Here is a 16,656-nt window from a genome sequence, read left to right as displayed (position 1 = left end):
CTGATTTTTATTTTATTTTATTTTTGTTGGGTCAGGGCATCCATGTCTCACCTGATGGGCAAATGAAGATTGATTGATGGGTCCCATCTAAGTAGAGATTTGAAGGCAAAACAAAATCAAACATCCTCATTTTAGCTTTCTCAAAAGGGACATTGATCCCAAATTTCTTCTACAATCCTGTCCTGTCCTTTCAAGTTTCAACCACAAGCAATTTGAAGTGGCATCATTAAAACAAGATCAGGAAGATCTAGGGCATTATTAGGCATTTCTCTGCTCGTGCCAACTTCATATGTGTATAAGACCCAAGCTGTCCGTGCAGATCGCTGGCCCACACAACAGGCTTGCCTACGGGACGTGGATTGCCTGAGAAAAAGCCTTTCCTGGGAACTTCTACATCAGGAAGCTAGGTGGGGCCCACCGTGATGTTTATACGCCATCCATACTGTTCATAAGGTCATTCCCACGGGGATGGACTGAAAACACACAAAATATTACCCTATCCAAAAATTCTGTGGCCCCATGAATGTTTTAACGGTGGATGTTCAATGTTCAATGTTTCCTGTCGTGCTGCCCATTTGAGTTCTGGATCTGCCTCATTTTTGGGCCCATGTCCTAGCATGATCTGGAAAAATGGATGGACGGGGTGGATTTGACACAAACATGACAGTGTGCCCCACTTAGCTTCTCATTGCAGGCAATCTGGTCTCTTGCCCACTTGTCACCTAATCTACAACGTTAGAAACAGATGAAGGACTTACGGAAAGCTGGGCCTTAGTTTTTCTCAGCTATTCATAAATTTCAATAAACCAAGGCCCGCCTGATCAACAGGAATGGTTGATTTTTATTTATTTAGCAAGGTGGCCACCTGATGGACGGCTTTGATCTTACAATGGTGGGAAACCAATATCCATTTGATGTCAGGGATTCGAACGTGAACCCAGATGGGCCAGTGTTTTTAAATCCTTTCTGGACGGAACTAAGAAGATAGCAGTCTCAAAGCCATAAACAAAAAAAAAAAAAAATTACGTGATCCTCTCTCAACTGAGAGAGTAGTCTAATCGTTTTCAATTTACTATTATTATTATTATTTATTTTTTTTTTTAAAGAGTTGGTAGGGTCCACGTTTCAGCAAAATGGACCATTCATCTGTCTAATGGATGGACAATGTCCAAGAAATCTCCTCGACAGTATAATCACAAACTCTTCCAATTTGTGACCTCCAAATAGACGGTCAACAAGAGAAACGAGGATGTTGGGGAACCATCCAAGGATTGATCCAGACCTTCCATTTAGTCTGGCATACGTTTCATGGCTTAACAAGGAAAAAAGATTCACAAAGAATAGGACGATTCTAAGCATATCCTATCAATCACCTATAAAAAGACCTGTCAATATCATTTACAAATAAAAAATGGTCCAATCAACCAACTCGATATATTCTCTTTGCCGCCAGTGGTGGGGGTATTACATTCACTGCTTTGCTCATGCATACAATTCACCGTGTATTAGTCAATACTATAAAGTGGGCTGCATCTCAAGCGGATTGCATGCTGAGTTACTCTTTGGGGCCCACCGTCACCTATGTATTTTATCCACTCAGTCCATCCATTTTAACAGATAATTTTATGGCTTGAACTCCAAAATGAAGCATATCCAATGCTCAAGTGGACCACACCACAGGAAACAGTGTGATTGGAACGTCTGCCTTTGAAAAATTCTTGGGAGCCACAGAAGTTTTGGATCAAGCTGATATTTCTGTTTCCCTTCATCCATGTCTGTGTGATCTTATGAACAGGTTGGATGACAAATAAATATCATTGTGGGCACTAGGAAGGTTTCAACGGTGGAAATCATTATTCCTACTGTTTCCTTCGGTGTGGTCCACTTGAGCTTTGGATATGCTTCATTTTTGGGTTCAACAGTAGTTTATTCAGTAGGATAAAAGCGTACTGAGTTACTCGTTCACAATCCAATCTTGGATGCACCACGGAAAATAACTAAAACTGGGCAAAAAACATAAAAATGGTGGGGCCCACCAGACCATTGGATTGGGCTGATCGAGGAATGCACCAGATGCACGTTTGGTTGGTATACACCAATGTTTTAAATAGAGAATAGTGTAGAGTGTAGCATTCACCCCTCACAGGGCATCATGGATCATTTGGATACGCGTCAAGTAACCATTCCAATCACTGAGTGAAAGATACCTCGTTTCAACATTGAGGTCTTGGTATCAATTCCCTAGTGGGAGTGGCTAACAGTGAAGTGTGAACTGACAATGGGGTGTCCTAACAAGCTAACAACAAAAAAAAAAGTACCCATTCCAATCCATGGCTGGGAAAACAGTTTGGCTATGAAAAATAAAGCTAAAGATGGATTTATTCATCTGACTACTCATCAGATGGCTATAAAAAGAATGCTACAGATGCATGTGTGGGTGTGTAGAATAATAGAACAAACCTATAACACCTCATGACAGCCATCAGAAATTACCAAATTCAAACATGCAAATTCACAGATAAATGAAAACAACAAGGCAAACACATATAGCAAAGAAACTATAGGATTGAATCTACCAAAACATAAATAGTAAAAACATATTGATTAAATTATAAAACTCCTTCCAAGATTCCGGAAAAATGCAACAGAGTAACCGTTGCGCCAAGCAGGCCACAACAAAAGATCTCGGGACAAAAAACTCACAAAACTCACTCATTGTCTCCACTTTTCTTCACCTTGCTCGCAGTTTGGAGCTCGTCACCATTAGCGGCCGCCCTTCTTCTTTTTCTTCTTCTTAGCTGTGCCATTCTGTTCAGAATCTAATCCATTTGTGCCATTAGGAATTTCAGGAACCAGCTCCTCTGCCAACTTGCGCTTCTCTTTCTTCTTCTTCTTCTTCTCAGTCTCAGGCTCAATGGGAGCATCTCCTTCTGCAACCTCGGCCAGTTTATCCTCTGCCACAGATACTCCATCTGCACCCTCACTTTTGGCTTTCTTTTTCTTACTTTTCTTTGCCGAAACTTCTGTAGGTCCATCTGTATCCATCTTGTTTTCTTCTCCATCTGCATGCATTTTATATCAAATACTGGACAAATCAAACCACCATATACATACATGCTTCACCTAAATTTGAAGAGAGGACCTTTACTTGAAAGAAATAAAAGAAGGGTAGGCAAGAAAAATCTTCAAAAATTAAGGATGCACCGCTTTCTGTAGTGGCCGCACAGTAATCTTTAGTAACTGATTATCAGGGGACTTTAATATCCCCAGATTTTTGGTGTTTACAAATGGTAGGCCCATGGTTCGGTGATTTATAATGACGATCTGATAGGCCTCAAAAGTGGACGGGCTATGGACAAAATAGCTCCTCGAGGACAACCCTAACACTGATATTGGTGGCCTGAACATCATCATCATCTAAGTCGTTTCCCAAGTAATTGGGTTCAGCTACATGAATCCTTTTCCGGTAATCCACTGTATCAAGGGCGTAGCTTTAGTTAGATCACATGTCTAAAAGAATACAGCACCGGTCCACATCCATCTCAAGAAAGGCCAAAATTTGGTCGGCTAGGATCTTTCTAATCTTAAGGGATTTTCGGTCAGGGTTGATACCACTTATTGGCGGGGCCGCGGGGCCCATCAGGTCAAAGACACCCCCTGCACCATGGGCTCACTCTACAAACCGAAAACCTGAGGGCACTGCATATTCTAGGGTTGAGATCATACAAGGCCCCCATTAATGCTATGAACTAGACAGCAAATAATGAATCTTATCAGAAGCATATAAAGATGGTAACTGGTGGGAGCCATATAGAATCCATATTATGTCGACAAGAATCTTGTTTGCATGTGAACAAATCAGAATACCGATTGGCAATGTTTGCAATACTGATAATATCAGCCGATATTATTGGGATCACACATCAACTGTGCAAAACCTGTGGAGTATAGAAAATCCTGCGTATCACAATGTATCGCTAAGTATAGTTGTGTATAGCCGATATTGCAAAATATCACGAAATATCGGCAATTTCTCCTTTCAAAAAGTCTTTGGTATCAACAATATTGGTCAACACCGACAGAAACTCTGCTGCCTCTTGTGAAAAACTCTTCAAAATTATTTTTTTCATCATTTTCCTTGATTCTAAACACATTGTGGGTGGGTTTCAATCCAACCTTCAAATCTTTTGGGAGAAGGCAGATATTTCAAACCGGAATCAAGATTTTTGCGAATTTGGGGCCAATTTTCATCAGTGAGTGATTTTGCATTCCCATCCATTTGTTTTTTTAATGTAAATTAGAGCTGGGTACAGGATGACTCAACTCGGCCAACTCGTTTGGACCCAATTCAAACTGAACCGAATGGGTAAGTTGGTCTGAACCAAGTAGGATTCGCCCAATCCTAACTCAAGCTGAGTCAAGTTCGAGTTACCTAGTAACTTGACCCGACTCGACTGGATCTGAAACTGACTCGACTCAGATTCGGGTATATATATATATATATATATATGTAAATTAAAAACCCTAGTTTTTAAGTATCTTTAACAATACACAACGCACCCGACCACAACCCCGAACCCGACCCAATCCCAAACTCTCTCTCCCTCCATCCTCCTCTACCATACCTGGCAACCACCCACCACCATCACCTCTCTCTCTCTCCGAATCGGTGCCAACTCGGTACTTTTGAGCAGGTTGGACTCGGTCCGGATTAGTCTAGGCTAGACCTGAACTCAAATCGATTCAAGCATGCTGGACTTGGTACCGAGTCGAGTTCGGGTCAAGCCAATTTCAAACCTGGATTGAGTCACGTTAGCCCTAACCGGTAGTGCCGATATATCCTACATGTTCGATCCAGTGAGCATTTTCAATTTCCAATCCTTTTTTTTTTTTTTTGAAATTATGTTGAATTAGTGTCAAATGGTTACAAATCCATTGGTTCTTCATGTTTTGTATGAAAAGTCATGGAGTTGGAGCTTTGATTTCGATATCCATTGGTCTTCATGTTCTCCATGTTTTTTCTTTTTCTTTTTTTTTTTTGAATTTTTCCTTCAACCAGCTGTCAATTGAGACTAATTTCTAAGTATTTAGGAGTATTTGATGAAATGATCATCACTTGCACTCTAATTTCGAAATTTGAGTGTAAGTATTTAGGAGTATTTGATGAAATGATCATCACTTGCACTATAATTTCGAAATTTGAGTGTAGGTGGTTTGATTTGGGAAAAATTAGAAAAATTAAAAATTTGCCCAATTTCTCCCAAATTGCTTGCAATGTTGCACTCTAAACATGAAATCAAGCATGTACGAGGATTGAATTACTGATTTGTTAAGTCCGTGTCAATTTTCAAAAAATAAAAATCATTTTTATTTATATATATATATAAAGCTCAACATCTGCAACTACAAGATAAATGGTTGTTTGCAAGTAATAGAACTTTCCAGAGCATGGAAATTTGCAATCACCGAAGTATGCTTAATTTGTAAGGCACTATGAATCCTGCATGGGTTAAAAGGTAGAAAGCTAATTTCGACCAGTGAGCTAATTTGAAATTTGAATATGTGAGTTTGGAATGGTACAGCATTCAAGTGATTTACAGGTGGTCTACGTTTGTGGACATAGTAGCAAGCTATTTAATCCACATGAGACAAATGCAATGGTATGGCATTGGGGAAAAAAGCCATTACCTTGATTCTCTTGTGAGTCTTTGTTTAATGCACTATCAATAGCCAGTTTCATCACATCCAGGTTCTTGCGTGGGGCAACGCCCTTGTCATAAAAATCCAGCCTCTCCTCCACCTGTTCACGAAGCTTTTCCCCAAAAACGGTGGTATTCGTCTCTACACACAAGAAAATATTACCAGCAGATGGGACTTTTTTTTTCAAGAGATCACCAGACAGGAAGAATAGTACAAGGAATAACCCATGATAAATTAGTTAAGACTGAGGAAAATCTAACCTGAGAAACAGTCAATGCGAGATGCAATGGAACACTTATTTGCAAGGTAACGAGCTAAACGGCCCTTGTTCCGTGCAGATGCTCGGCCAATAAAAGAAGAATGAAAAATAAGGCCATATTTTGGGGTGTTCCCTCGGGTTTTCAATGCCCTGAAGACAAATGATAACAACAATTCAATTTGTCAATATTCTAATAATAAAAATGGGGATAAGCTTTCACGACGGGCAATTCATTGAAAAAACAAATGTTTGTGGCTCTAATTGGGCCAATAGTCACAATATCTCATTTAAACAACACGATTATAGGGCCCATACTGATTTTATTTTATTTTTAAAAAAAAGAGAGAGAATGTAGAAATAAAATGAGAGTGAACAATTTTTTTTTTGGAAAGGCAAAATGGGAGCAAACATTGTCATTTTCGCCATCCTAAAACCACTGCCACCATCAATAGCAACAGTGACAACAAACCAACAATACCACCAGCACCAGCACCACCACCAATAGCAGCAGCAACAACAATAATTGTAGAAGCATGTGTTTGTGCATGTACACAAGGGTGTGTACACCCGTGTGTACCATTAGCCTTTTGAGTTAAGGGTAAGCATTAGGAATTTAAAAGGAGAGAGAACAGTGCTATTGAAAAATAAGTTGATGGATGAAGGAAAGGGGAATGTCAAGGAAAGATGTTATGCGGAATAAGATGAGTGCATTACAGCATTTTTGGTTTTCCAATGTTCTATGTAATGCAAAGTTAATGAACTATCATTATCATTTCAAGGTGTTTGTTTAAACAAATTGTGGCTTGTAAATCGATAGTCAAATACACTCAGAATGAAAACAAGTAAAAGAAATTATAATCATTTCATTTTTACAATTATAAAACTACCATTTTATAATGACTTTTGGATGAAACAAACAATGGTAGCAAACTCATCATTGCAGTCAAATATAGGTGATGTCACCATACATTTACAGGAGCAAGTAATCATTACACATTTCCAACCATTTACCGTTGTAATTGGAAAACCAAACAAGCCCTTAGAGAAGTGGCAAAAGATGTTTTACGAGTATCTAGAAGGAAAATCCAATCATATAAGGAAGCTTTGGTGGAACGACGATATACAAAGAACTATTAATGAGAAGTTTTAACATTTCAAAGCCCAACAAGGGACTAGAAACAACAAAAATATTGAATAAAATAGAAATGACAAAAGATTGCTAAGAAAGAAGTAAGTGAGGCAAAACTTTAAGGCTCATAATGGTCTTGATAATAGATCGAGGACAATAAATGGTGAGAAAGATGTCTTCGAACTTACAAAAATGAAAAAAGGGAAGGGTAGGAACTTGGATCATGTTAGATGCATTAAGAGCAATGAACAAAGGGTATTAATCAAACATATTGAGATCAATAAAAAGTGGAAAAGCTATTCTTAGAACTTGTTAAATGAAAATCACTTTGAGAGAATAAAAATAGAAGGAACAAATGGCGTCGGAGTCCATAAATATTTTCATAGGTATAGGATATTTGAAGAGAAAGAACTTTGAGAAAGATGAAAAAGGCCCTTGGAGCAGATGGTTTACCAATAGAGGTTTGGAAGTGTATGGGAGCTATAGTGTTATTTTGGTTAACAAAGTTGTTTAACATGATTGTAAGATTAAAGAAAATGCCAAAAGAATGGAGAAGTATTGTGGTACCTATTTATAAGAATAAAGGAGACATGCGGAGCTGCATTAACTATCATTGTATTAAATTTATTAGTCATACTATGAAACTTTAGGAAAGTGTGATTGAAACAAAGACTAAGGGCATGAGACAAATGTATCAAACAATCAGTTTGGGTTTAATGCGGAGGGGTCTACCATTGAAGCTATCTTCGTACTTAGACAACTGATTGAGAAATATAGGGAGAAGAAGGATCGCCACATGGTTTTTGTTGACATAGAGAAAGCTTACAACAGGGCCCCTAGAAAATTGATTTGGTGGGTGTTGCGAAAGAAATGAGTTTTAAGAGTATATACTGACATAATCAAGGATAAATATATGAGGGAGTAGTAACAAATGGGAAGACCACTAGTGGAGAGACAAGTGAGTTCTCAATTATCATAGGCTTGTACTAGCGGGTGCATTGAGCCAGTACCTTTTTGCATTTGGTTATGGACGAGTTAACGAGTCATTTGCAAGAAGAGATCCCATGGTGCATGTTGTTTGCAGATGACACAATTTTGATTGACAAGACGAGGGAGGGCGTAAATACAAATCTAGACTTATAGAGATGTGCTTTAGAATCTAAAGGATTTAAAATTAGTCGGACTAAAACAAAATATATGGTGTGCAATTTCAGTAACAATAGGAGTGAAAACAAAGGATTGGTAAAGATTGTTGATCAAGAAGTTTCCCAAAATGACCACTTCTGATATCTTGGGTCGAAATTCATGAGTGGATAGATTGAGAAGAAAGTTGTCCATAGAATTCAAGTTGGCTGAAAGAAATGGAGATGTGCCTCTAGAGTTTTATACGATCATCGTGTACCATTCAAATTGAAAGGAATTTTTTATAGGATGGCTATAAGACCAGCCATGCTTTATGGCATGGAATGTTGGGTGGTTAAGGGACATGTTCATAGGATTAATGTAGCTGAAATGAGGATGTTGAGATGGATGAGTGGCAAGACAAGAATAGAATTAGAAATGAACACATTTGAAGGAACTTATGAGTAGCACTAACGGGTAATAAGATGAGAGAAGGTAGACTTAGATGCTTTGGTCGTACAACGGAGACCAAGAACTATGTCAGCCAGAATGAGTGAGTTGGTACAAGTTGAAGGCTCTAAAAGGGCAAAGAGAAGGACCAAAAGGACGTGAGTGGAGGTAGTTAGAAAAGACTTGACAACCTATGTGGGTCTAGCTGAAATTATTGTCCTTGATAGAGTGGAAGGGCGGAAAAGGATTCATGTAGTTGACCCCAATTAGTTGGGATGATGATGATGATGAGTGTAAGCATTGTTTCAAAAATTGTCCCATATGACTAGTTATTTTTGGAGTTGTATCAGTTTCAGTATGAAAAGAAACGATTCACCACGCCAATGCGAATCGAGTCAAAGCGAATCAGGGTGAGCGATGAAGGCTTATTTGGGCCACGATTCATGGGCTAGGCCCATTAAATCCAAGCCCAATAGTTGGCCCATCAATAAGGAGGCCCAAGCCTCATATTTAGGTAGGTAGCTAGTGAAATCAATCAGGTAGCTAAGAATAATCTAGTAGTAATGCATTTTTATCTCTTTAATCTATTTTTCATATTTGTAATAAGTCATTGGTTGCCGATGACATTATGTTTTTCCTTATATGTACATGTCAAAAGCCTATATAAGGGCCTAAGACGAGTACTGTGGAGGCATCTGGAAATTGAAACAAATCTCTTGAGTTGTTCTCTTCTATTTGTTTGTGTTCTTGTGCTTAAGATTGAAGGTGCATACGTTCGGGTAGATCCTTCCCATCAGCAGGGTGTGCCAGGGAGTCGTACTGGTTTCGATCGCTAGGTGAGTCACACTTTAAAATTGCTACTTAAATCCATGTGTTAGTGCTTTATCATAAAGCTTTCTCGATCAATATGAATAAAGCAAGAGGGGCATCTCATAGTACTCTCACTCCTATTTGTTTTTTTCCTCCTCTCTATGCTCTATTTCTCTACCATGAAAAACAACAACAACAAGAATGACAACAACAATGACGATGATGAATGATAAGGCACAAGTAGATGCTGAAGCATGCACCTGAAAAGTGCTTTTTCAGCACCAAGGATCTGAAGTGTAGAAGCAGGGCACTTGGCTAGGTTTGTAAGACTGCCAGCATGAGAAATCAAACGGGCACCAACAACTTCACCAATCAGAGAAGCCAAATTTGGTGCAATGTCATTCATTTTTGTGACAAGATATTCGTAGAGCTTCTTCCTGTATTCAGAGAGGTCCATTACCCTCTGAGCAAATTGCTGGACATTAATCAAGTCAATCGGAGACAAATCCTGACCTGAAAAGGCAACAGAAAAAGATCAATAGAACATTGAATAGAGCTAGCAAAAGAAATTAGTCTCATGAACTCTACCCATAGATGCTTTAGCTGCTTCAACAATCTCCTTCGCTTTCTCCTCATCACCAAGAATGTCTTCTAACCCTGGAATCTTGTCCTCAGTTAACTCTGACTTATTCTCCACAAATTTTGCAACTTTGGCATAGAGATAGTTATCATTAACAATCTTCGCTAGTTCAGGGAAGTGCCAAGAGTACCATTCTCTGCTCAAAGGTGTTAAAACAAAGAGAGTTTCAAACATGGGTTCAAAAATAAATAAATTATGGCAATATCAAATACAACATTCTGTTGCACAAGGTTGCTGTCTCTCAGAACCTACTACCTTGACTTGGGGCATTAAATCCTAATTACAGCATTGCAGTCATGGGTTCACGGCATAACCTGACACCATCTCAACTAAAGTTTAACAACTAGTAAACTAGTTTCTACATCGATGCAAAGTGTCTCCTTCTTCTTCTTCTTCTTCTTCTTTGAAGATATAAAATGCTTTCTCCCACGTAAACAGGACGTGATTGAAGAAGACGTGAATATCAAATTTTTTGTTTTAATAAAAAAATGTTTTCACTAGTTCCACTCCGACATTAACAACATAAAAATCCAACTCATAGTGTATAAACAGGCTACATTATTGATGAGAAAATTATGGTCCAGTAAATGATTAACATGTTTCCTTTTCTCTAGCGAAATGGAAGTTGTTCCAAAAAAATGCATTGATATAATATAAGAAAAGATAATCTAACATATCTTCCAAAAAAGTACAATGAATGTCAACAAACCTGACTCTCATGGAGAAGGAATTGATATCTTTGTCAAGAGTATCGAGAAGGAAAATGGCCTGAATAACCATATTGTCAACCCGGTTAACATTGAACTTGACCTTTGCTCGACTGTAACTATGCCCCAAACCTAGCTGAGCTTTTTCTAAGTCTGCTTGCTATAAACAGATAGGGGGAAAAAAAAAATAGTTACTTTAGAAGAACAAATGGATAAAATCTTCCACAACAAACTCAGATACAATTATGCAAACCTTAAGGTCCTTGATAAACCTCTCGAAATGCAACCGTACACCACGGAGGATTTCCAGGACAAACTCATTGCTTTGGCAAGGGATCTTGGTCAGTTCAGAAATCTGAGATCCAATTTTAGGCTCTGCGACACCCAGACTGAACTTAGGCTTCTTTCCTTCCTTGATTTTTGGAAGATTCAGCTCCAAGAAGTTCCTCAATTCATCAGTCAAAAGTCCTGTAACTCCAAAGAATAAGAAGTCTTGCATCATATTTAAGCTCCCAAACCAATTAATCACCCCTGAATAGCATAAAAAACTCTCGAAAGAATAATTTATACAAATTCAATCATTGAGTTCATAAAATAGTCTATCTACATTTCAATTCAAAAGATGATTAACAAACAAATTAGGACACTCAAATTTAGGAGAAAAAAGACGAATGATGTAAGTTAGCATTGCATATATGTCCCATGATTGGCAACATACTGCAGGGCCCACCAGCATGACATCAGCCACTCTTTTTTCCTTTTTGGGCAGGCCCCATTTACTTTGCCAATCACAGGTCAGCTCTAGGGAATCTCATGAACTTGGCACCTGAGTGTATGATTCCCCAAGCAGACATTGATCAGTTCCAAAATGATCCTAGAATGCATATTCCCAAAATACAAAAACCCCTGAAAAGGCCAAGGATACAATCATCCCACATCAATATATAAATGTTGGTTCATCAAGAATACGCAAGAAAAGCACTTTGAATTGTTGATTCATCGCCAAAGATGGCCTAGTACCAACAGTTCATTATCTAATGATTCTAGAATGTATTTTCCTAAAAGGCCAAAAATCCTAACAAATGAAAAAGCCCATGATTCAACTCCAGCCATTCCCCAAATCACTGGTAAAGGAGTGGAAAACTAAGCCCAAAAACCTTTTAAAAAAACATCAAAGCACTAGCAAGCTTGCCAATAGCATCCATCATAACTTCAGTCACTGCAAAAGCATGAAAGAAGACCTAAAATACATACTAGGTTCCTAAAATTAACTGTCAAAACCACAAATAGGGAAACCAATAAGGAACACCTACAAAATTCATGATTAAGCTCAAAAGACTTCCTTTCGCATTGCCGAGAATCCCAAAAAAGAAAACTAAAAAATGCATAAAAAGAACACCACTTAACTCCAAACCCTTGTGGTTTTACACCGGAAGTAACTAAAGAAGCATCGGTCAGCCCATTCAAGCAGTACTGATTGCTTACGCTAGTGTTCTCATTCAAGTAGGGAACTCATCCTCCATCAATCCATACAGTTCATCTGTGGGCCCCACCATAGACCTTTTTCTATGAACCGTGCTAGCATACCTCGCATATGTACTTAACGGTAACCTCACTTCGCTACCTACAGCTTGAGCATGACATGGGTGGAACTTTCGTGAGATCCAAACTGTCCATCAGGTACACTGCCTCAATCTCACCTTACAATCCAAAAAATCACAATGACCAATGACTCAAGTAGGCCACACCACAAGAAACAGTTGGTATGGGACATTTGCCATTAGTTGTGTAGGGCCCTCCATGGTGTTTATATGTCATCCAATCCATTCATCTGATGCGCCTCATCAGCATGAAAGGATTGCCATGAATGGATTACCCCAAAATGCTAGTATTCAAAAAATCAAGTGGGCCATATTAGAGGTTTTTGTATAATTTTGAACCGGGTGAGGTTAACTCAGCCTGATCTTCGGCATCAAGACCAAATGAGGGGTGGTCTAACTGATAAAAGGGGTGGATTTCCCCCCTCCCCCAGGTACCTACGCAAGGGAGGCAAGCATTTTCCTTTTCGAGAAAAACTTTCATACTCTAGTAAAGTGTAGTGGATGGATGATACGCAGGCCCCTAGAAATTATTTAGGAATTGCAAACATGACATACAAGTAGTCAAATTGAACCATCCAAATTACAGTACCCACTGTATATGGATCATAAAACAAAATTAAGCTTATTTAATTATCTGACTATTTGATTGGTGGACATTTATTGGACGGTTAAAAATGAAAAATATCCAATAGCCCTATTTCCACAAACAACAGTCCAAGAATCAAAGGTGAGGATTGCTCAACCAATCTGAACTTGGGATTCTGAGTTGGGACAGCGGGCTGCACAATCTAGCCGGTTTTAGTTGAGCTTATCTGCCACGTGTACCATTTCTAAGTGCCTGAGTATCAAGCGTCATACGCAGCTTGAGTATCATTTAACTCTTCCTTTTTTCTATAATCACGTGAGCCTAAGCTGTCAGACAATACTAGCTATCTGATTGTTCAGTATGCAAATGAACCATTGAAGCAAAATACATAGCCAGCAGTAAATATGCAATGGATCACCTACAGAGATGGTGTTGCAGCATAAAAAGAATTAATAAAACCCTTGAAATGGCAGTATCAAAACTGTGGTAATGTCACCTTCGGAGACCGCGTTGCATTGGTTGAGAGCGTCGAGAGCGGAGGAGAAGGGCTGAAATGCGGCCAGTTTCACGACTTTCCCGAACCGGGTGAGGTCGAGGACCGAGTTACGGACGGCTACCGTGTTCTGCCCGATCTCGTCAATGCCATGAACGTGGAAGAGAGAGAAACCAGATGCCGATTCGAAGAGGAGGTACAGAGCCATCAAACTAGGCAGGGATCGAGATCGAGAAGTGACGAAAATCAGAAATTTCTGGGAGGAGAGTTCATGGAAATTGGTATTTTATTAGGGGCCGTTTGGATGCCTGTAACTTGTGTAAAATGTAAGAAAGTTACAGGTGACTTTCTTACAGTTTGTGTTTTGGGGAGAAATGTTACAGGTAACAAAGTCTCAACCTGTAACTTTCTATCAGGTAAGATTGCAAGAAATGTAACAGAGGAATTAGGTGTTTTTCAAGTCACAGGTTACTTTCTTACAGGCAACGGCTATCCATTTCGAATTTGGGAGAGGGCGGTGGAAACGCAGCTGCATTGAAAGTGCACCTACCTGCTCTGACCCAACGTCTCCTTCCCCCCTCTCTCTCTCTCTCTCAGCGTCTCCTTCCCTCTCTCTGCTCTGGCAAGGGAAGCCCTAACCCTAATTGTTTTTCTTTTGTATTTTTTCTCCTCCATTTTTTTTTTTCTTTTACGTATGCGCGGAACGGGCCGGTTTGGCAGGGCGGTTTCGGATGCGTAACTGTGGGGCCCACAGTGACGTACTTTCCTTACATCCACACCGTCCATCCGTATTGAAAGCTCATTTAAATTTGTGATCCAAAAAATGAAGCTGATCCAAATCTCAAGTGAGCCACACCACAAGAAACAATCTTAACTAAATTCCTACTATTAAAAACATCATGGATCCAGTGAAGTATTTGTTTTCCATCCAACGGAAGCGATTTGCCTAGTGAGTAACTCACTATGCTAGTAAACTCTATGAAGGTCACCATAATTCATGTATTTTATCTGCTCCGCCCATCCATTTTCCCATATAATTTTAGGGCTTGAGCCCAAAAATGAAGCATATATAACTTTCAAATGGACCACACCACATAAAACAGTTGACTTGAACTTCTACCATTGAAAATTTCTTAGGGCCACGGAAGTTTTCAATCAAGCTTATATTTTTGTTTTCCATTCATCCATGTCTGTATAATTTTATAAACAGGTTGGATGATAAATAAACATTACTGTGGGGCCTAGAAAGGTTTCACCGGTGGAAATCATTATCCTAATTGTCCCGTGGTATGATCAACTTCATCTTTTTGTATGCTTCAATTTTGGGCTTAACCCCTTAAATTAGATGGAAAAACGGATGGATGGCATGGATAGACCACATACGTTCAAGGTGGGCCTAACTGAGTTTACTCATACAATAAGAGCGTACAGTGTTACAGTAGGCAATCTGATTTACCATCCAACCTATTGACAATGAAATTAGATCTTTTATCGTACTGAGTAAACTCAGTTGGGCCCATGATGAATGTATATGATTTATCCATGCCATCCATCCATTTTTCCAGCTTATTTATGGGGTTGAGACCAAAATTGAAGCAAATCCAGAGCTCAAGTGGATCATACCACATGAAACAGTGGGAATAATGATTTCCACCTTTGAAACCTTGCTAGGCCCCACCGTGATGTTTATTTGTCATCCAACATGTTCATAAGATCATACAAACATGGATGAAGGGAAAAATCAAATATAAGCTTGATCCAAAACTTCTATGGCCCCCAAGAATTTTTCAATGGTAGAAGTTCAATTCATATTGTTTCCTGTTGTGTGGTTCATTTGATATTTGGATAACTTTCATTTTTGGGATCAAAATTTAAAATTATATAGTAAAATGAATGGATGGATTGGATACAATACATAAATCATGGTGAGCCTTAAAGAGTTACTCAACACGCAATCCACTTCCGTTGATAAGGGTCATGATGTTATATATATGAATGTATATATGTATATGTATATAAGTATATATTATATGTATGTGTATGTATATGTATATGTATATGTATATGTATATATGTATATGTATGTATATATGTACACACACACACACACACATATACATATATATACAGATACATACTTATACACACACATATATACATATACATATACATATATATACATGTATACATATACATATACATATATACATATACATACACATATATATACATATACATATACATATATATGTATGGGTATATATATCAATATACATACATATATATATATATATATATATATATATATATATATATATATATATATATGCACATATACATACTTATACACACACATAAACGTATACATATATATACATGTATACATGTATACATACATATATATACAGATACACAAATGCATATACACATATATACATATATAAATATACATATACATACATATACATACAAATACATATATATACATACATACAAACATACACACACACACACACACACACATATACATATACATATATAAATACATATATATATACACACACATATACAAATATACCTATACACATATACATATATATACATATACACATATGTAATATACATACATACACACACACACGTGTATATACATACACATATACATATATACATACACACATATACATATATGTAATATACATATAAACATATATACACACATATACATATACATATATATACAAATACATATATATATATATATATATATATATATATATATATATACACATATACATATACTATACACATACACATATATGTATATATATACATATACATATACATACGCACACACACACACACATACTCGCTTGCGGGGAAACTAAAATCCTCCAGGTATAGCATAAAACATCTAAGTACATAAGACCCAGCATGTATGAAAGATTTTATTCAGACTTATATTATATAATAAAAATAATGTTTTCATATAATGATTAGTTTATCTTTAAAATCAGTCCAACTAGTCATCTAAATGGGCTCAATAAAATTACATACTTTTATCCAAACTTATTTTATGTGACAATTTGATTTTTTTAACAATTTCATACTTTAAACTCTGGTTTGTGTAAATATAAAACATCTTAGCTATAACTAACT

At 37.7% G+C, this 16,656-nt stretch overlaps 1 protein-coding gene across 1 annotated transcript; it reads right to left on the bottom strand.

The window, feature by feature from the left end:
• Positions 1-2,547: 2,547 nt before the first annotated feature.
• LOC131226726 (nucleolar protein 56-like) lies at positions 2,548-14,178 on the bottom strand. Its single transcript, XM_058222399.1, has 9 exons — positions 13,852-14,178; positions 13,501-13,753; positions 11,071-11,285; positions 10,820-10,977; positions 10,059-10,246; positions 9,731-9,983; positions 5,961-6,109; positions 5,689-5,841; positions 2,548-3,062 (listed from the first exon to the last, which is right to left on the bottom strand). The coding sequence occupies exons 2-9, from the start codon at positions 13,703-13,705 to the stop codon at positions 2,764-2,766; spliced, it is 1,620 nt and encodes a 539-aa protein (XP_058078382.1). The 5' UTR covers positions 13,706-13,753; positions 13,852-14,178; the 3' UTR covers positions 2,548-2,763.
• Positions 14,179-16,656: the final 2,478 nt, after the last annotated feature.

The sequence above is a fragment of the Magnolia sinica genome, chromosome 15 (genome assembly GCF_029962835.1).
Source record: "Magnolia sinica isolate HGM2019 chromosome 15, MsV1, whole genome shotgun sequence".
NCBI classification, from domain to species: Eukaryota; Viridiplantae; Streptophyta; class Magnoliopsida; order Magnoliales; family Magnoliaceae; genus Magnolia; species Magnolia sinica.
The sequence above is the reverse complement of the archived record's forward strand: the minus strand, read 5'-3'. Positions and strand labels throughout refer to the sequence as shown.

What these genes read in the sequence shown, in the direction of transcription:
- LOC131226726 (XM_058222399.1), bottom strand. Translation starts at nt 13,705, where the DNA reads ATGGCTCTGTACCTCCTCTTCGAATCGGCATCTGGTTTCTCTCTCTTC. An exon ending in TCCTTCTCCATGAGAGTCAG is followed by an intron (nt 10,247 to 10,819) that starts GTTTGTTGACAT and finishes ACCTTTGAGCAG; the next exon opens with AGAATGGTACTCTTGGCACT. An exon ending in GCTGAAAAAGCACTTTTCAG is followed by an intron (nt 6,110 to 9,730) that starts GTGCATGCTTCA and finishes ATTTGTCTTCAG; the next exon opens with GGCATTGAAAACCCGAGGGA.